Here is a 21355-nt window from a genome sequence, read left to right as displayed (position 1 = left end):
CTATACTGATCCTATGAGCTTCAATTGGTCATTTAGAAAATGGCTGGTAAAGATGAATAAGCAACCAAGAAAGACAAGTAAATCACAATACTGTTCAGCCTGCAACTTATGCCAGTCGCAAATCTGAGAAAACCTCACAGTTACAGTGGCATCTACACGGGATTTTCTGCTCAAGAAGATTTCATTAGAACATTGTAGGAGATGCCTTCAGTGGATGAACTACTGCTTGGGGGCTGATTCTTTACGGAATTCAACATCCATTATGTTTGTTTTTCCTTCTCCTTCTCCTTCATTCTCCCATATTCACTTCTATATTTATTGATCTAATCCTTACCTAGGGCTTCAAATCCCTTGGAGATTAAACAAATCACCAAGTATATCAGAGAATGAGAATCTATGCAACAAGTGGAGCAAACAAAACAGCAAAGGAGAACTTTGTAGGCAAATAAGAGGATTTGTTGGAAATTTCGAGGCCATTGGCTCCCCCCTTATTTAACCATTGAAGGCAGCACTGGTTTCAGTTGAAGGTTTTTTTGGTTTTGCAAATAGGGGAAGATGAAGGGGGATATTCCCTCTATGATTCTCCTCTTTAATTAATAATAATAAAATAAAATAAAAACTAAGTTTGAATTAAATAATAGGGTGTTCCCAAGAAGGGCAACGACGCAGACCCAACACCAAATTGGCTTATTTTTCCTTTGAAATCAAACTAGGGTTGATAGATATAGGTGTTGAGCCTTCATTTAATAGGTTTATGTGGTCATGGGCCTATGGGCCCAAAAGTTTAGTGCCTAGGCTAAGTACGAAAGTAGTTTAATTGATTGCTTTAACTAAAGTAAATTGTGCCTTACAAAAGTACTTTGATTGATTGCTTTAATTAATGTAAATTGGCCTACTTAAGTTGTAAGGGTAGAGTAGTCTTCTCTTATGTTCTCTTTCAATTTTAAGGTCTAAGTCAGTCTACGCTAGTTAGTGTTTATTTTCCTCATACAAACCAGGTTTTGAGTCTTAATTACTGCAAGACTTCTTATGTAAGGCTACAAATAAGCTCCCCCCCCCCCGCGCAGAACCCCAAAAAAAAAATCAATTAGGTTGGAGAATAGATTTGAATATTGAATGAAAGCTTCCTTTTGAGCACTTTGTGTGTGAGTTAGTCATTGGTTCTTTCAATTAGTTTGATGATCCAAGCAGTAGGAGTTCTGGTTCTATCAATAAGTTTGAAGATCCAAACCCTAGTGATGCAGAATTAAAGACATATTTAAGGAAGAAAAAGCCCATTGGGTTAGGTCCATTAACGGCCTAAAGCTATCACTTGAATTAGCCGATGAAAGCCATGGGCTAGGACTGTTTTAGTGGGTTAAAGTTAGCCCACATATGTTGAACTTCATAATTTATACCTAAGCCCAAGTCTAGGTTTTGAAAAGTCAATAATAGGGGTTATGGTTTGAAAATAAAAGAGCTCATTGTCAAAGGAGTTTTCCTTTGTCAGAGAGTTAGGTAGTAGTTGAGTTATTAATAGGTAGGTGGTGTTAGCTAGTGGTTGGATGTTACCATTAATGTTTATGTCTCTTTACAATGCTATATAAAGAGACTTATGTAAGAGGTGAACACACAACTCATCTACTGAAATCAAATTGCTTTGTTAGCATTCCTTCTCTATGGAGACTTCTTGTGTTTGATCAAGGTAGGTTGGTGTTCGATCCAATCAATCCACCTTGCGGTGTGAAGCTCGGGTGTTACATTTTTATTCTCAATTCCTTCATATTGTCCTTTCAATTTCTTCATCATAGTTCTGCCCATGTTTGAAGATCTATTCAGTCCGTACTGTATGCTATTATCCTTATAATACCACTCTAGTTTCAGCCCTCTTTCACATCTAAATTTAGTTTTATCTTAAGTCTATCAAATCTGAACTTAATTCCCTGTGAAAGATCCTATTTGGCTACTATTTTGATCAATCAAATACAGTACTACATTACCTAGGAAGGTTCAAGGTGAAGTCAAGCCTATACACCTGAGACTGGTTAAAGATCAGAGTTCAACCATCATTCTTCATCTAAGTATTCCATCATCAAGGCTCCATCTAGGTATCTGGAAGCCTACACTCCATTTCTCTTCTCCTATCACATTTTTTTTTTTTTTCTATTTATCTTGAATTTACTGAGTTCCCAAGACAACAAAAATTCAAGGTCAGATCTACGTTAATCTAACCGTTAGATCTATCCCAAACTTTAGGTACATCCCCCCAACCCTAGTGACCTTAGATCCTAGTTGACCCCATTCTGATTGTCCAATTTCAAGATATAAACATTTTCTTAAATTTCCAAATTTCCTAAAACCACCCAAAACAAGATCCTTCATATCTTTTAATTTCACAATCCAAAACCAGCCAAACCTGGGCAATCATATCATATATTATTACCTCCATTCTCTCCAAGTTTCAACCCATTCTAACACCCATGGCAATATCCCACCTCAAAGAATTTACTCCACATCTCCCATGGGATGGCCAAAGTATCCTTGATATCCTAAGGATCATTTAAGAATGTATGATCTTTAACCACAAAGTCCTAACTTAAACATTTTCCCTAAAACCAAACTAACCAAATCCATCTTCACTAGCAAAATCAGTGCAACATAAGCCATATCACAAATAACCCTCTAAATCCCACAACCAAATTTTCAAGAAATCCCTTTTTGGTCCTATATGAGTTGGTTCTCTTAAAAGATCTTGGAAGGAGTGGCCCTTATTAAATTGGGGCAACATTAGGCAACTTAGTCAAAATAAATTTTATTCTAATGTTTTTTCCCCAGGTTAATGACATAGGTGTGTATGCTTTATGTAAGGAAAAATAGAGGGGCATTTGAGATTTCCCAAAACTGATTGGTTTTTTTTCTTCCCCCTCCTTGCATGATACCTCAGGTGTGGATATGGAAATTGGAATATTCAAAGCCACAATAGCTATAGAAGCATAAAGCTAATGAGTGACACTATATAACTTTAGGAGTAACCTTAGATCTATTTAAGAAGAGAGATTCATATCTTGATGAACCAAGTAGATTGTGTCAGGCAGATCCATGACAGAACCTTTCTACTTGATAAGGAGGCTCAGGGAAGGATATATAGATTGCAAGAAGGATATCCACGTCATTTTTATTTTTACCTGGAAAAGGCCTATGACCAAGTCCTTAAGAGATTCAATATACCATGTTTTAGTAAAGAAAACATATTGCTTATATATGCGGATGTAATTAAAGACATATATGAGGCATGGTGAAGTGTGAGATCATTGGGAGGTCAGGGATCAGAGTTAGACCCTTATCTATGCTTATCATGGACATAGTCACCAAGAGCATTCAAGATGAGGGACTATGATGGATGCTCTTTGCCGATGTTATTGTTATAATGGATAAGACAAAAGAAGAGACTGAAGCTAAGGTAGGGTAATGTAGAAAACAAAAGGCTCTAAGATAAATAGAATGAAGATGGGAGTATATGATGTGTAATTTAGTAATACACTAATACTAAGACAGATACTACATGGTGCTTACTAGTGATATGGAAATACCACGAAGTGATAGAGAGTTGATATTTCATAAGGAATTAAAATGGGATAGAATGGAGAGGTGCGTCAGTGTGTCGTGTGACTGACGTATTCCTCTAAAGTTTAAAGGAAAAAAACTATAGGACTCCTGCGCAACCAACTATGATGTATGGGCAGACTGTTAGGCAAATAAGAAGTATGATATTGAGAAGTTGTGTGTGGCACAGATGAGGATGTTACGACAGATACAGAAAAAGTAGGAAGTATAAAGTAAGGAATTAGTGAATTAGAGCTAACCTGGGAGTTCGATCAATGAAAAGCTCCAAGAGAGTTGTTTAAAGTGCTATGGTCATGTTGATGTAGCCTCAGTTCAATAAGGGTCAACCTGTCAAGGTCCATGGTGCAAAATCAACTCCAAGCTAAACATTATTGAGTTCGGGTGACTTCGGGTATGACCTTAACTGTCTCTGAGAGGGATCCCTATGGATTTAAACCAATAACTCCTAAAAAACCCCAGTTGGAACAGATAAACATTATTGGGCCTATTTGGGGTAGTTTTGGATAGAGTTGGCGGGTATAGGATATGGGGTTATGGGGGTAAACGTCAGAGAAGTTTCTTGAGATGGGGACTTAATGATGGAAGAATGGGATGAAACTTGGACTGAGTCTAGGATTAATAGCCTAGTAGTTTCTCTCCAAGTTTCATCAAGTTTGGATGGTGGAAATTCAAGTTATGATGAATCCAAGCTCTGGAGGGAAAATTGGGTGTCAAAATCAAGAACAGACAAATCTAGGTATTGGTTGGGAGTTTCAAGCTGCAATAGGGACCAAAGGTAGTACGTGTGATGGCGGATATGGTGGCTGTAATTTTGAGGGCTTGTGATGGGGCACTGAAGTTATGGGGATTCTTGCTAAGAGATTGAAACAAGGGGATCAAATTCTGGGACTGCGGATCGTGAACAGAAAAAGGGGGAACGAAAGAGAAATGACATAGGCTGCAAGATACCCCGCGGGTGGCCCGGGGGAGGGGGGACTTATAGGTGGGGATGGATGGAACTGTAGAAGGCTGTCCTTTCAGCCGTAGCAAGTAGTCAGGCTTGACTTTACTTGGACCTTAGTGTTCTTCAATCTTGGTTTTGAAATTGAACAAACATACATTGGCAGCAGCAATCCTCAGAGGTGACTCGAATGAGAAATCTTTATTAAGAATATGAATTATGTCCTCCCCAGCAAGTGGAGGGGATTATTTATATTACAGTCCTAACACTAAGAGGAGTCCCCTAACTGAAAATTAAAACTAACTTAACCTAGGATAGGAAGATAGTTACTAACTAGCTCTTTAAAAGTTAGACCGGTAGAAGGACTTGCACTCTAAATCTTGGGCCTTTTTATGACTTCAAACTGAAATAATCGAACTACTAATATGACCCCTCAAAGTGGACAGGATTACAACTTCGTCATTGCCTATTGAACTAAGCTAGAAAAGAAATTAAAAGCTAAGTATGCTGCTGGTCAGCAACCCTGGGGGCTTCTCTTGGCCTTCCACTAGGTCTTGGAGGGCTGTTAACCCGAGAAAAAAAGAAAAAGAAAAAGGAATGATATGATCCCAGCTGAAGGAGCTAAAAGAGCTGGGGGCAGGTCTAAAATGACTATAGGAGAACTTGTGAGGAAAGACATGCACAGTCTATACCTTGTATCCAATATGACCTTCGATAGAGCCTATTGAGGGAAAAGACACGTAGTAGACCCTTTTAGCAGAGATTCCCCTGATTTGTTGTGCCTCTTTCATCTTACTATCATCTCTTTTCATTTTCCTTTCTCTTATTGCTTCCCATTTTCCATTTTTCATTTCTCATCTCTTTACCACAACTCTTCATCTCCCTTTTGTTTAGACATCAGCTTTCCCTGCTCTGTTTATTTGGATCCACATAGCTGACCCATTAACTAGGGATAAGGCCAAGTTTTCTCTTTTTTTATTTGTAAAATTTTCATTTGGGTCCCCCTAGAGGTTTGACTCAAGTCATTTTTAATCCCTAGAAAAAATGACATTTTGTATATGCCTTCCATGCATCCCCCCCCCCCAAAAAAAAAAAATTTAATGTCCTTATGCCCTTTTAAATTCCTTCCTTCAACTTAACCAGATCTTGAACAGAGTTCAGAGATACCAACAATTTGATATTGGAGTAATCTCCTAACTGAAGTTGCTACCAGTGAAAAAAGGAAATCAAAAAGTCATAAGGGCATTTTGGTCATAAAATGACAGTGTCCTTGGTTTTCTTTAGATATTACAGGGGAGGCAAATGCAAAATGTTGTTTTTTTGGTATAGAAATGACTTAGATAAAACCTCAGGGGGGTCCAAATGAAAATTACCCTTTTTTTAGTAGTTGTATAATTTAGTGTGAATTGTAAGTGTAATGCAGACAGAACAGCAAAGATTCAACAGCAATACGCTTGAAACCATGTTAGAACCCCCCCCCCCTCCTACCCCAACAAAGAAAGGGGGGGGGGGGGACACTCAGCACTGGGAAAGAACCACACATAATAGCTTCAGATAGTGCCATGCATAGGTAATAGGTAAAAGTAGCCCACTAGTCACAGTTATGCCATCAAACTATAACACACCAAAGTGTCGAAAGATTAAGGCACATACCTTCAGATTCTGTATACCTGAAGAAGTCCTGCACAGAGAATAACTTTTTCTTATCAGGATGGTCTTCAGAGGACTTCACTAACTGAGGGAGAAGCTCAATCAGTTCTGTCATCGAAACAGCAGAAAGAGTGGACCGCAATCGCTCGACATTTGACAATGGAATATTCAGCAACCCATTCGCAAGCTTCTGAGGTGAACTGATTTCAGTTCCATCACTATTACCAGCAGAAACACCATCATCACCCTCTACTTTGGCAGAAGAGTTTACTCCCACAAGAGTTGATGGCACGCCTCCAACTCTTGCAAACCTCAGGTTCCTGAGGAAGCAACTGACATCTGCCTTTTTCCCCCTCAGTATATCTGTAATTATCCCAAGGTGATCACTTGTAGGCAAAGGAAAGGAGGAAATTTCAGTTTGACCAGGACACCTATGACATGTTTTCAGGATATCCCTGTCAAATTTCCGAAGATTTTGGGTGAACTGTTCAAAAATTAGACCAACAAGGAGTTCCAACGACAAATCTCCTTCCTTACATGATCCAGCAAACTGACCACGTTCCTTCTGCTTCGGTTTAGATTCGACCCTCGACGATGCTGACTTTTTGCATGAATCTGAAAAATAGTACTCTTCCGCACACTGTTTCTGGAAACACTTCCTTCCGTTTTTGAATGGGATTGGAAATGCTTGAAGAAAATTGTCAAGCAACAAAGACCATGTATCTACAAACTGTAAGCAATTAGTACAAGGGACTTTATCTCCCACCAAGTCGTTATCTTTAGGCCGTTTCTTATGAAACTCGGGCTTGTGGTCATTGGCTCCTGAGTTGGGAAAAAACGTACCCAAAAACGTCTTGATGTGAAATTTTATCGAAAAGTTTTTCTTTTTGTCATCAACAACAACAACATCCTCGATTTGTTTCTTCTTCAGAGATGATGACCTCTTCTCGTTTCCCGCAGCAAAATCTAGTTTTGGGAAGAATTCAAGATTATCAGCCCCAGTTCTCAGACCTCCCCAGCACGTCTCTAGATCTTTCGCAGCGTGACGAATACCAGATTCAAATGGCAAAAAAGCACCCTTAACAGCGTGGAGAGAGTTAAAGAAAGATTCTATAGGGTCACTCCCAGACACCATTACAACTAGTATGTAAAACAACTCAAGATTCACTTCCACAGATCAAACAATACTTGCATTGGTAAAAAAGAGCCACAACACATGCAAAGGAAATGAACAAGCGGACAGGATTTGCTAAAAGAAACAGTGAGAACAATCTGCTTTCTGAGATTAAAAAACCCTAACAGGAATAAGCATTTGGCATCCAAAGCAAATTACATCGAATGTGAGAGTCAGAAATGTGCTCCATCGATCACAATCTTCAGAAAGAAATTCAAACGGAAGCTTTAACAGAGTAGATACTAGATACCAACTGATTATATTCTCTCATCCAGCTTAAGAGGATTTCAATCCAGTTGCTTCGGGAGAATAAAGACCTTGACTTTTTTCAGATATCAGCGATGAATTGGGCGGGGAAGAGCAGACGAGAAAGAAATCAATGAAGAGGAAGAAGAAGACGAAGAAGACGAAGAAAGTAATAATTTGCAGGAAGAAGAAAAAAAAAGAATTAATGGGTTGATATGTTTTTAATTTCTAATAATATTTTAATTTTACGGATAACGAACGGATAAAAGCTGACGTAAGGTCTAGGTAGGATGAATGACACTTGAACTTAAATGAAACGGTTGGAATCCCTAGGACAACAACGACTACAACGTCAATCTTATCCCAATTTGGAAGGGTCTAGTGGGCTACTACCTGGATCCGGAAAAACAGAAAATAACATATTAAAAATACACGCAATATTACTTAGAAAATCATGTTTGATCGACTTTCTCACGTTGAATCAAAATTTTGGAAACTTGATGAAGAATTAATGTAAATTATGTTTGGGTAGAAAATGGTATCATTGCATCATGCATAATTAAAAGTCACTCAAGATTTTAGATCTCCATTTAGATGAGTAAAAAGAAGAAAAAATAATTATTCACATAATTAAGATTCTTGATATTATACAGGGTCGGTAGAGTGGTAAGATTCATATTATACATAGAGAGGTCGTAAGTTCGTTTGCAGACGGCTTCTTCCCAAATGATGTAGTTAAGGTGCACTCAAGCGGGCCTCGATGAACCTCATTTTCCCCAAAAAATTAATTTCTGTATAGATATAGACTCCAATCAATAAAAATAAAAAAATCCTCAATTTGATTGCTCAGTCAATAATGACCACGTCCAATGGTATATCCAATAATCCCCACCTCTTATTATAAAATTACCAATCCCCCCATCCCCATTCCCAAGAGAAATTAAAAATAAAATAAATTAAATTAAATTAAATTAAAAATAAAACTCTCAACTTCAAATTAATAACAAATAGAACAAATTGCACTAGCACCCCAAAATGAAGACCTTAAAGTATTGACGCTCCACTTTATGTTTAAAAAACACAAAGACCCCAAAATTGAATTTTTATTAGATATATTTGTCAAATTTATCACTGAAAACCATTCAGACACTGTTTATCATAGGGATATTTTTTAAAATAAACAGTAATTTTAACTGTTTTCAGTGATAAATTTAACAAATATATCTAATGAAATTCCAATTTTGGGGTTTCTGTACTTTTTAAACATAACGTGAGGTATCAATGCTTTAAGGCCTCTATTTTGGGGTGCCAATGCAATTTGTTCTAACAAATAAGAAAACCACTATGCCTTAACTCGAGTCCTGATCTGCGACCCCGTCGTTGTGCTCCCGACGGCTTTTCCACCCCAAAATTCAGGGGGCCCAAGGGTGGGTGATGGGAGTTTTTTTTTTTCAGCTATGGGGCCCACCAATTTTGTGGTGGTAAAACCGTTGGTGCTTCCCAACGGGGTGATGATCCGGATTCTCCTTAACTCTTCTCTCTGGGTTCACGTACTCCGGCAGTTATGGCTCCGCCTTCAGCAAAGCGAATACAGTGTTCCATGTGATAGTTTTTAACACGTAGCCGTTAGATAAGCATCCATTTTCAAGTTTGAAGTTAAACTCTAGTGAAACTAAATCCAAATGGCTTAAACCAAATTGGTCCAAACCCTAAACAATGCAACTTCTGTTGCTGCACTATTCCTTCTTTCCTTTTCTTTTCCCACTTAACATAATATCTCAGATATTTTCTCACCCGACGACAAGGATTCACATCCTTTGTAGAACTTAATTCTTTTACCGTTTCTTTCATTCTACCTCATTGTCTCTCTAGTTCAATGCAAAAGAAAATTTTACTAGTCACTCATTTTGACCACCTTTTGCAAGGCCGAGTCACCAAGTTTTTAGGAAAATTGAATCTCGGTCACCAAGTTCTTAGGAAAATTGAATCTAGTCTTCCTCATGAAGAAAAAATGCGTGCAATTTTCATGACAACTCTCTGAGGTTTGGTCTATGTCATTTTTATTCCAAAAAGCTGAGACTTTGCATTTGTCTCCCGTCTGTTATAGAAAAAGTCAATTTAAGGACAAATTATCACTTTTATGATCAATATATTTTTATTATTTTTTTAATTTTAATTTTTCACATACACACCCCCACTTGGATTCAAAGTAGAATCTTGGTGAGATGGATGAAGAGATTCTCCCTTCATCCATCTTCTTCATTGATTAAGTTGAGCAAAGGCAATTAGAAGAATAAGGCTAAAGGGTAAATGCCATTGAGAGGTGAGGTACGCACGGCCTCGGATTCTACCCTAATGACGCTTTTCCTCTTGTGTTTCTCCCCCTCTAATAGAGCCCTTGCTTCTTTTTCTAACACCCATCACCATTTCCTTGAAATGTCTTTTTTTCTTCCTTTTCTCTCTCTCTGATAGAAGGCTTTGCTTCATATTCAAACACCCATCACCAAAGAAATAATTAAGAACAAAGCTAGAGAAAGAGAGAGACCATATGTGTTTAATTGACTACTCCCAAACGCCAACTTCCATGAAACCTTCTTTAGGGCGCATCTCCTGAACATATCGTGACTCCCACTTTTGATCATATTTTAAAATTTATTTGATTTCTAAGACTTTTTTATAATTTTTTGACTAAAAGGGGAATCACCGTATGTTCAAAGGATGTGCCTCCAAAGATGGTTTCATGGAGGTTGGTGTCTGGGAGTAGTCAATTAAACACATGGTATTTCTTTCGTGATGGGTGTCTGAATGTGAAGCGAAGCCTTTTAGCGAGAGAGAAGGCCTCATTAGAGTAGAAACACAGGAGGCCAACTCTGTCATTTTAGCATAATGCATATATCAATCGTATTTTGCCCGTTGCCTTGCCTCTCCAATATTACCCCTTAGTCTTATTCTTCTAATTGCCTTTGTTCAACTTAATCAATGAAGAAGATGGGTGAAGGGAAAATCTCTTCATCCATCTTGCTAAGATTCTACTTTGAACTCAGGTGGGGTGTGAATGTAAAATTTTTAATTAAAAAAAAAAAGTAAATTGGTCATAAAGATAATCTGTCCTTAATTAACATTTTTTATAACACAAGAAAGGCAAATGCAAAGTCTAAAAATGCCATAGCCAAACCTCAGGGTCCAAATAAAAATGATCCATAAAGTCATTAGCTAAATAGAAAATAAAAGGAATGAGAAAGTAGTACAACTATTAAATGAGAAATCAAAACTACATGGTCAGCTTCATGAATGCTTGCTCTCTCGAATGCTTGTTTATACGAAGAATGGTATAATTTATACCTTTATTGAAGTAAATTCAACCTAGAAACCTAGTGAAACTTATGTTCGACATCCCTAAGTTTCAGGGTGCTAGAAAAGCATTTAAATACAATTGTCAATTCTTGGAATTATTTGAAAATCTTAATATGTTTCTAAGTGTTGGCGTAGAAATGCTTGAGCCCATAACCTATCAGACTTTACAATTTAAAATAAATATATTAAAAAAAAAAAGATTTGATTAAGAAATGCTGAATTGCATGCAGTTAAGATTTAGGGATTCGTTGCATATGAAATTGCACCAAAATGTGCACTATGACTTCCAATCTTTTTTCTTTTTAATTTTAATTTAATCTATCTATGACGACTTTCCACATTTTTCTTTCATCGAATCAATGCTTCCAATGTTGCTAAGAATAATTTCACACATATTCAACTATACACCTTCAACTGCTTCCAAGCACCTATAAATATGGCCAAAACAGCTACACTGTCGGCTACAAAAATGAACCAATGCAGGTAACTACGCTAACATAGCAAGTGGGAAAGATGAAAATACAGAGAATCTCTACCCACCAAAATAATGAAAAGAAAAAAAGGGGCCCTGGTAGTATCGACGATTTATTGGAATCAACTCTGAATGAACATGATACTAGATGCACCAGTCACAAGCTGAGATCTCGCGAAGCAAATTTATCTCCTTGTAATGTTACCCTCCAAGAATCAGCTTGAAATACGAAAACAGAGCCTTTCTTGGGCACCACTGCAAAGATAGTCTCAGCAACATCAGCCATTTCAAAATAATGAATAAACAAGACCAGTTGATACTTGATAGTTAGTTTTAGCTCTTACAATAATAATGACTTGCCAGCACTCCAAGAGTAATTCAAAACAGCAATCACAATGTTTAGTCAGGGACTCAGGATGACAATGGCTATTCCAAAGTTGAATGGCAAGTTGGCAATAAAACTAAATACACGGTTCCTCTGCAGCTAACCATTATAAATTTAAAAAAATGGTGCAAAGTTCAGCTACATTAACAGTCAGATGGAAAGGCAGATAGGGTGCACTGGCTTGCATGTTGTAGCTCAAACTGAGTTAGCCAAGCAGTAAAAAATAGATCGATGAAACACCCAAGACTACCAAGAGGGTGATTGCCAATGTTTGGAATACAGCGAAGGTGCGTAACATTACATAGGAAGGAGTAAAAAAATTCTAGTCGAAAATTTGGCAGTTTCACTTAAGTGGGACCACATCATATCATTACTCAAATATACAATATTCAATATCCCAACATCATTGTTCCATGTGGCATAACTAGGTAACCCATTCATAGACTTGAGGTGTGAGCTACCCCTGAAACCTATTACTAGAATCAATAAAATTGTCAATTTGCTGGAAGAGAGGGTAGAAGGCAGAGGTAATGTCTATCAATATTGCAAAACGATCTTGAGGACACAAATGGTGCCCATTAACATAGATATAGATGTATTCCACTAGCCCATAAGTTGGGCCAGCTCAATTAAAAGCCACCTTCCAAGTGGAGCAATTACGTGGCTTCTAGAATGAAATAAGCAAGAGCAGTTTTTCAAAGAACTTCAATAGAAATCTTAGAAACACATACCAAGAGCTTCTCAATAAATTTGCTAAGCTAAAAATTCAAAATCATGATTACGTATAACACATAATAAAACCACAACACATAGAAGCAGGTATTTTAAAGCGTGAGACATGGCAGAATTGCAACAAACAGGAAATAAAAACATCAACGTAACTCAATCAATAATAAAATTGGCTTGAATTTATGATTAATGGTTGAAGTACCTCGGAATTTGTTGTCTCGTGTGATTATCCCAAATGTTTCTGCAGTTTCTCGAATCATAATGCCACTCACTCCATTAAAGGCAACCATCTTACAGTCAGCAACTGAAACAAAGACAGGTGGACTCCATTAATTAGTAAAAAACATTAGAAGAAAGTCAATCCTCCACAATAGTCACAAAGGGAAAGAATACTTAGTCGTCAACAGTAATTTTTATACTAATGGCTGAATCATTGTTTTTTGGGGAATTCTCACAGTAGACAGTCCAATTGATAAAGTGGAACCAAATCAAACACATCAAAATGCTTGGGACTGCTGAACCTGGCTTCTTTCTTTTTTGTTGGGAGTGGGGGGTGGTTAGGTGAACACCAAGGGAAACTGTCCTCACATAAAAATGCATTCTACGATATGTTCATTAAGTACTGGCGAGTTGACTAATTGTTTTAACATTTTGAGATGCTGGAATGACAACCTTCCCCCCCCCCCCCCCCCCCCCAAAAAAAAAAAAACACAAAATTTGAAGGAACAGCTTCATCACAGCCCCCAGCCTCAATCTAAAGCCTGGCCCCTGAAGCCCATCCAAACCCCCATCAACCAGAAATTCCTAGTGCTTCTCAACTATCCTAAATTTAAGGAATTGAGACCAACCATTTGAATTGCCCCAGTTTTAGATGGAACCCTTCCCCTAGTCCCTCTCACACTTGAACCAAGTTTCAGCCAATCTGAAACCTAGAAACCCTAAAGCCTCCATTCCCTTCAGAACAATGAAACCCCTAAAACAGAGCCAGTCCAATTTAAGGTCCTTTAATTTCCCTCAATCCTATTAATGACATGACACATCACCCAAGCCTGATGGAACTGACCCATCCAGCTTTTTGGCGTAATAAAGGCTGGAAACAATTTTGTCTTTTACTTCTTCATTTTATCATGCTAAGTAGATCAGATGTGAATAAGAGGTAGAGAATGGAGTTTGTTTCACAATCTACTGCAGTTTTAGAGCTTAAGTAGAAGTGCTTGCTTTCTTTTCATTCTATACAATGATTGGAAAGATAAGTAAAAAATAGGGAACAAAATTGTGATCTGTTTCCAAACATTGTTTGAGTTCATGTCAAGTTGATCAATCATTTTTTCTCGTTATTGATCAATCTTGTTTCAGGTCTCACTCACCTTCCTTTCCTGTTCTTTTCTCTCTCCCTTGGTCATTCTCCTGCATTTCCACCTTTTCTTCTCTTGGTTCTGGACATAGAGGTCTCAGAGAGATCTTATCAATCTTTCCCACCTCCTATTCCTTCTGTGGATATCAAAGGTGTTAGGAGACCTACCAGAGGTGGTTTAAACCCCCATCATCTTCCAAATTCCAACCCATTCTAGACCCCTGAGTTTCATAGCCAGATTCAGGTCTGCCTTCTAAACCAGTGCCCATACCTGTTTTAGTTGTTGACTATCAGCAAAAAAAAACCAACTGTCAGATCTGTTGTGGAAGGGCCCCTTTAAGAGCCCTAAGTGCTCCAGGTAAGTACCCGAAATCTCATGTCAAACAGCCAAAGGTGGGTGACTTATGACTCCGATGTCTGCAGTTTTACATTAATAGACGACCCACTCCCAGTGATTGATACCTTCAAAATTTAAGGTCCCACATCATCCCTCCCTTCTCTTATTCGTGTTTATCCTTTATTTTGACTCTGTTCCAACTTTGCCCCCTTTTAATAATTATAAACCCCCTTGTCTCCTCTAGTCTTTGTTATATCAAGTGACCCTCTCCTATTTGATTACTTACAGCCCTACCATCCTATCAATGATTTCAGTTTATTTGCATTTGTGCCATCAATCTTGTAAATCTCAAGTTACTCTTTTCCAGTGAACATCTTTGTTTTAACTTTTAAGTTCTCTCCTTCTACTGTGTTCCCATGGTAACTTCTAATAGGGTTTTCAAACCCCAGAATCAACATAACCTAGACTAAATGTTAATGAACATTAGTCCAATTTCATTACTTTGCGGGGCCTGCTAATAAGAAATATCTGACCAAAAGAATCATTCACGTTTAATGAAAGGAAAATAATTTCTCAATGTAAAGTGGTTTGCTAGTAAGAAAAGTTAAAGCGCAAAAATACTGTACTAAAGCAAGAGTTCATCAAATAACCTAGAAGGATGGCACCATGTAAGTCAGCAGTGAGAAGACATTGAGCTAACTGTTTTTCCCTGCAATATAGAATGCAAAGAAAGGTAGCAATCAGAGGAAGTTGAATCCTTTAACTTATAATCTGCAAATTAAGCTTAGCTTCAATTTGTGGGAGAACAAGGAATAAGAACTGCATGATTTTAATATCAATGATGTCAGCCAGAAGATCCCACCCACTATGCTTAAGAAGTTGCATTATATAGTCTTTCCACATGTCATGCATGGGCTTGAAAATGTCAAACCTGCAAAATACACCACAAAACAAGAAAGAATCACAAACGAATAAAATATCAGTTGCCATTTAAAGTGCTAGAAGCAAAATCAAAACAACATTCGTGAAGTATATACGACTTAGACATATTAATATGATCTTCAAGAACAAAAAAAGCTTGAACCCACAACATGTACATCAAGATAGCACGTGCTATGGGCTATGGAAAACAAAGGCACATAAGTCCATAAGTCCAGAGCTTAAGTATCCATTTGTTAACACTCTTCGGACATGTTCTTGTGTTCTTACGTTCGGTGAGAGCAGAAGAACAGGTAAATTGTAGTTGATAAAATAGTTTGAACAGGTGAATCACGTTTGACAAAACAGTTCATTCTTCTATTCTAGAAGAAAGAACTGGATTAAATATTGTCTGTGGGAATGTGTCCTATAGAATGTCTCAAACATGTTCTGCAGTTCTTCAGAAGAACAAAAATCAAGAAAATGTGCCTGATAAAATTGTGAAACCCGGGGCAAAGGCCATAGTCCGCTGCCTCAAGGAGATGGAGGTCTCTCTTGACCTTGCCTCCACAACTCCATTGATGCTTCAACTATCTCCATCTTCATTGCAGGCAACAGCGTGAAGAGGAGCCCTCCCTCTCGACACAGCCTCCGCAACTGCAGCAGCAACTCCACCTTCCCATCTCCACGTACCCCCAGTATATCTGCTTTCATGGTTAAACTACTTGTATCTAATGTAGGAAGTTCCAGCAGGGACTGGTCCACACTTGTGCGTCAAAAAACAAAGCTCCTTGAAGAACCTTCACCCGTATTCATTCTACTTTTCCACCCCAGATTAAACAAACACCATTCAAGATTTTGAGAAGACTTGCTCTTAGGAGAGCACAATATGATGAAAGTTGTAAGCTGTTGGGGGGGGGGGGGGGTTATTGTCTATCATTGGCCTCTATGGTAGAATCAGTCGAGGAGGCCCGAGAGGCAGTGGTTTACCCTGTGGCACACACACAAGTTAGAGAAGTGGCAATATCTAAGGAGGTTTTTCACTTTTCCAAGCCTGTTGGTTGGTCCACTAACACATGGATCCGACATGTCATAAACTCCCACTCCACCCTCCTATCTAACCAAATTGTCCTAAAAGAGGACACAAAAAATCCGGTACTTCCCATGAAAATGGACAACACACGGTTCATGGATTCTATCACTTAAGAAAAAAGTCCAGCTAGACACTACTCCCACAACATGAACTTCATACTGCATCATACCATTCTGAATTAAATTGATTTCAATTATAATGGAACTCCATATACTGAAGAGATGACAGCATAAACTTAACGATGTAAATCAATTTGGTGCACCTGACACAACACCCCCTGTTCCTCTGGATTGATAGCAGAATCTTAAGAGCAACTGAAGTTAGATCCGTCACTTTTTTAAATTCTGCACAGGTTCACATTCCACACACCCAATCCATACTGCCCAAAGTCCAAAGTTACTTTCTTATCAAGAAAAGCCTATACAGAAGAGCAAAAAGTCACTCAAGACTTGATTCTACCATATATTGTCCCAAAAAAGGGATGTACCAGAGGCATGACACAAAAGTATCTTCATCAACAACATTCCAAGCTTTAAATCTTTGATAATATCAAATCTATGCAAACCATCCAATCTGACTATGCAATTCACTATTGGGAATATAATATTACCAAGGTAGTATGATAGCAGAAATCTGCAGAAAAGATTCAAAACATCCAAACTCATTATGCAGTTCACTAATATTTATAAACCTATATTTTATTACCTATTTTACTTAACTGCCCTTCCTCTTAGATCTGCAGTTATATCTCTTTGAAATTAAAAAGGAGAAGAGAAAACCACTAGTATCCATATGTCCTAACTCCTAACCCAAATATACGTTTGTTCACTTGAACTAAATTGCCTATTTATTGGTTCCAAAAATGCATACATTAATAAAATCTTCACATGCACTTGCATCCGGTTAAAATAAAGTGCTTGATTAATTGTGCTACTAGCTTTCATTCAACTACATTGCACTCCTGCAACTATCAATTCAAAAGGGGTACATAATTGTTAAACTCACCATGAAAATAAGCAAACATAATAACTGAAAAAGTGAATGGATGGAGAGATTATGAATAGAGAAAGATGCAAACATAAAGTAAGAATATTGATGCAATAACGAAATGAACCTGAGGGGGAACAAGACAATAATGAGAGAAGTATTGGAAAATAAACTTACTTCTGGAAAGTCTTGAGGCAGCTCAAATGTCCCACACTTTTTATGTTGTCTGATTGACATGTGCTTCTTAGAGCGCTTCGAGCGGTTCTGTGAAGTTCTACCCTGAGCACTGATTGACCGACCATGTCCTTGCACTAAATTGTCAAGAAGAATCCAATTGTCGATTTTCATGCTTCTAGATCCTTGCATGTACTTTTGTGCCTTATCACCATGTTGGAGAAGTTCATGCATAATCCTATCAACTTGGCTTCCTCTTTTACTATAACTAGAAAGCTGCAGGTTCCCGGATACCCCCATGTAAGATAAAAATCCAAGAACAAGATTACCAGAATGGTATAAGTCCAAGTTAGGAAGGTAAAATAGTACCTCGATATTGGAACTCAGCAAATTCTCATGTACAGTTTGGGATAACTGAGAATATGCAGGTTCATTTGCGTCCACATCTGTGTCACACATAGTATGAATTGGTCAACTGTCCTTTTTTGCACTATAAAAGGGATACTAAGCAAAACTGTAATCACCTGAAACTCCAGGAGTACCCTGTGATCGAGTGTGGCCCGAGAATGAAAAATGCACTAGAAATTTCCAAATTAGAACTCCAAGTAAGACAACCATGAAGAAGTCAAATATATTTCTACTTTTACACTATTATTAGCACTACAATATAGCATATCAGAATGATAGAGCATTTTTGCAAATTCAACAAACATTATCCACAGTTTATCTTTATGGAGAGAAGGAAATCACAAAGATTAGGACGGCTCTGCCCCAAACATCCAAACACATTAATTATCGGTGAGATGTAAAATGCAAAATTAAAAAGAAATACTATGACAGCCGTGTTGGTATTAATCTAGACCTTCCAAATTGAGTTTAATTCTCTTCCCCGACTCTTAAAACTCTGAGTACTCCTCAGTGAAACTTAAGATTGAAAGTTGAATCACATAAACAATCAAGAAGAACCCATTATTCTGCGTCCAAGATAGAGGCTATAAAGGATAAAAGGATTACCTTTATGCGATGATGGCACTGAAGACGGGGCAAGTGCTACAGATGCATTGGTCTCACGTGCCGGAGGTATGACAGTAGAACACCTTAAGCCATGCCTCACTTCTTCATCCCCACGACACCACGTTTTCTTATCCTTCTGTTGCTTTTGAAGAAGCTCTGCTTTAGAAACAGAAAATCTTCGCTCCAAGGCCTCTAAAGTGCGTTTCTTCTGGTCTGAGCTGACGGAACTTGCATTGGTAGCCATGGCGGAAAACGGAATGGTTTCTCAAGTTCTTTTTTTTGGCCGCATCACCTTCAGAAAACCCATCCTCTCCTTGTTCACCGCTTAGAGCTCTCAACTGGCTTCTCCAAACACTCCATGTTCATTCAATAAATATTGACCGTTGATCTTCAGCACGTGCTCATGAATTTCTAAAACTGAACCCTACTTAAACCCAATCGAACCCAAAAGCAAACCGAACCAAAGAGAAAACCCTAAAATCCCTTAACTCCAAAAACTCTTCTTCAAAGCCATCTTCGTTTCTAGAAACCTAATAAAATATTTTCAGAGCTAAGCCAAGGGCCAGTTGCAGGAGAGTCAGAAGGTTCGTCTTTGTTGAAACGATCGTGTTCTTCTCGCTTCATCTTCGTTCCCAGAACTGGTAGCCATGGCGGAAAACGTAATCCGCACTGACGCTCACAGCCCAATTACACACTCGAAACCATATGCAGCAACGCCCAGGATGGTTTGGACTTGCTACAATGGACTACAAAAGAAAGACAGATAAAGATTATTACTTTGTTTTGTTCTCTTTTCTTTGAAAGATGACCGTGAAAAAAGGAGAGGTTATATCGAACACAAATGGGAAAATTACATTAGTTACTTTTGGGTTTTGTTTTTACAAAAATAACCACTCAATATTTCACTTAACAAAATTAATTAAAATTGAATTTACCTTTACCAAACTAATCAAATTAGTGGTTTTTCATCCCTTTAGAGCCTGTTTGGTTACATGAGTCTGGAGATTTCAAATCTTTAGAGTTATAATTTATAAAATTAGATGTTTGGTTGTGGAATGAAATCTGTGGATTCATCATAAAAAACTATTTGATCGACATGAGTTTTGTGAATGTGCAAACGTATAGCTTTTTTGAAATCTCTGGATTTCACCCCTTACCCATAAATCTACAGATTCACGCTTTTAGTGTAAAAAGGTGAATCTCTAGATTCATATTTCGGTTTTTTGTTCATGAAACAAAAATCAGAATTTTGATTCGAAACTCATCTTCCGATATTCAAAACACTCCGAAAATTCAAAGGAACTTTCATAACAGTAATCTAAGATTAACTAGCATATATTAGACATCAACATTGCTCAAGAGAATGGAATTCTAAATTGATCAAAAATAGGGTTTTTAGAGAAAACAGTTCGTGGATTCAACAGAGAGGCTAGAGAGAATAAGAATTCACTCTAGAAGAATAACAACAGTAGATCAATGATAGAAATCAATATATAAGTGAATCTAACATGCTTTGAAATAAAAACCAATAGAATGACCACACCTTCATGAAGATTTCACAAGATCTCTTCATGAAATTCAGTTGTGTAGATCATAAGAGCATTGGAGTGAATGGAGATTTAATCACAACTACAGAGATTGAAGAAGATGTGTTTGCAAGGATACAAAACCATCTTCATAATCATAGCGATGAGAATAAATCAATATAAGAGTAGATCAATAGAAGATTATGAGAGATTACTAACCTTACTGAGGAAAATCACCGAAGAACTTGAAAATTCACACTGAATCTTTCACACACCAAAGAGAGGGCTTGAGAAAGGTTTTTCACGTTCTCTAGAGGTTTTATAAACAAGTGTGGTTGAAAACCACGAAGTCCTAATAAGTAGAGCATAAAACCCTAAAATCAAAGATTTACACTTAAACCCTTGGGACTGTGGGTCGATTGGCTCAGTCGACTCAAGCAGTCAACCCAAGCTGACAGCAAGCCCAAGTCAGGGAATTGAAGCTCCAAACCTCAAAATTTTCAATGGGGCTTCTCCCAACCCATCAAACAACTCACCTAGCATTGAGGGATGCCTTCAAACCATGTCCAAATAGGCTTCAAGTCCATCAACCAAGCTCTTCTTCATCAAGGTGCAAGTTTCTTCTCAAACTCGACAAGGTTTCCAAGTATGGAACTCCATCATCAATCTCCATGGATTCTAGGTCAAACACCATGTCTTCCATTGAAATAGCCCATAGTTGTCTTCTACCTTCACTTCGGATCTTCGGACCTACAAACAAAAGGGTTTCCGGGTTAGGGTTAGGACTGGATTTCACAAAAACTATCAATGGCTCAAGCACCTTTGTGATAATGGTGGAAATGGAAGCTGCTAGAGATGGTATTATGCTTGCTCGGGACCTACAATTATCTAAGGTGGTTGTGTAATCAAACCCTAAGGGAGTGATTGATGCCTTCAATGGACAGGGACATTCTCTAGCCTGGTTCAGTTGTTGTGTGATGGCCGAAATCCTTAAGTTTAAGGACTATTTTGATTCACTTATATTTCGTCCTATTGATTCACTTATATTTCGTCATATTAATAGGGCAAACAACATTAATGTGGATTATATTCCCGAAGAGGCTAGATCCTTTGATCTTTGTAGGGTATGGTGGCATTGCCCACCGTTGTTTATGTTGAACTCATCTTTTATTGCCTCCAAAAGAGTTAGCCATCTCCTTAGCCTGGATCTGGATGGCTCATTCATCTGTGGACGAAAAAAAATCTTAAAATAAAATCATTTGTTTCCCAAGGGGATCTAAAAATTGTTTAAGAGAAGGGATGATGAAAATTGGAAAGTATCGTTTTCTACCCCCAAGGTGTCAAAGTTGGCAAGCTTCCTATTATTCCTTTCCAACCACTCGGAGACGAAGTGGGGACC

The 21355-nt window shown here is 37.9% G+C and overlaps 2 protein-coding genes across 2 annotated transcripts in view; both read right to left on the bottom strand.

Annotated features, from left to right (window-relative positions):
- Window positions 1-7786, bottom strand: part of LOC149023607 (calcium-dependent mitochondrial ATP-magnesium/phosphate carrier protein 2-like) — a 31801-nt gene extending 24015 nt beyond the window's left edge. Inside the window, exon 1 of the mRNA XM_089144158.1 lies at window positions 6197-7786. Coding sequence (XP_089000284.1) covers window positions 6197-7328 — 1132 coding nt within the window. The 5' untranslated portion in view covers window positions 7329-7786. The remainder of the gene's footprint in view (window positions 1-6196) is intronic.
- A 3471-nt stretch (window positions 7787-11257) lies between these two features.
- POP4 (ribonuclease P family protein) lies at window positions 11258-19225 on the bottom strand. The gene is made up of 8 exons (XM_089144157.1): window positions 18431-19225; window positions 17941-17994; window positions 17786-17862; window positions 17430-17692; window positions 15107-15184; window positions 14895-14953; window positions 12756-12857; window positions 11258-11694 (listed from the first exon to the last, which is right to left on the bottom strand). Exons 1-8 carry the CDS (start codon window positions 18672-18674, stop codon window positions 11597-11599), a joined length of 975 nt encoding a protein of 324 aa, XP_089000283.1. The 5' UTR covers window positions 18675-19225; the 3' UTR covers window positions 11258-11596.
- Between the last annotated feature and the right edge of the window lie 2130 nt (window positions 19226-21355).

This window comes from Hakea prostrata, chromosome 2 (assembly GCF_041222555.1).
Source record: "Hakea prostrata isolate BN-2017 chromosome 2, UWA_Hpros_2, whole genome shotgun sequence".
In the NCBI taxonomy this organism is placed as follows: domain Eukaryota; kingdom Viridiplantae; phylum Streptophyta; class Magnoliopsida; order Proteales; family Proteaceae; genus Hakea; species Hakea prostrata.
Note: the sequence above shows the minus strand (reverse complement) of the source record. Positions and strands in the feature narration are given on the sequence as shown.

Excerpts from the sequence above, each read along its gene's own strand:
- POP4 (XM_089144157.1), bottom strand. The coding sequence starts at position 18,674 with ATGGCTACCAATGCAAGTTCCGTCAGCTCAGACCAGAAGAAACGCACT. Across the intron at positions 17,693-17,785 it reads TGCTGAGTTCCAATATCGAG|CTTTCTAGTTATAGTAAAAG; the intron begins GTACTATTTTAC and ends GGGAACCTGCAG. Across the intron at positions 11,695-12,755 it reads ACGAGACAACAAATTCCGAG|TGGTGCCCAAGAAAGGCTCT; the intron begins GTACTTCAACCA and ends CTATCTTTGCAG.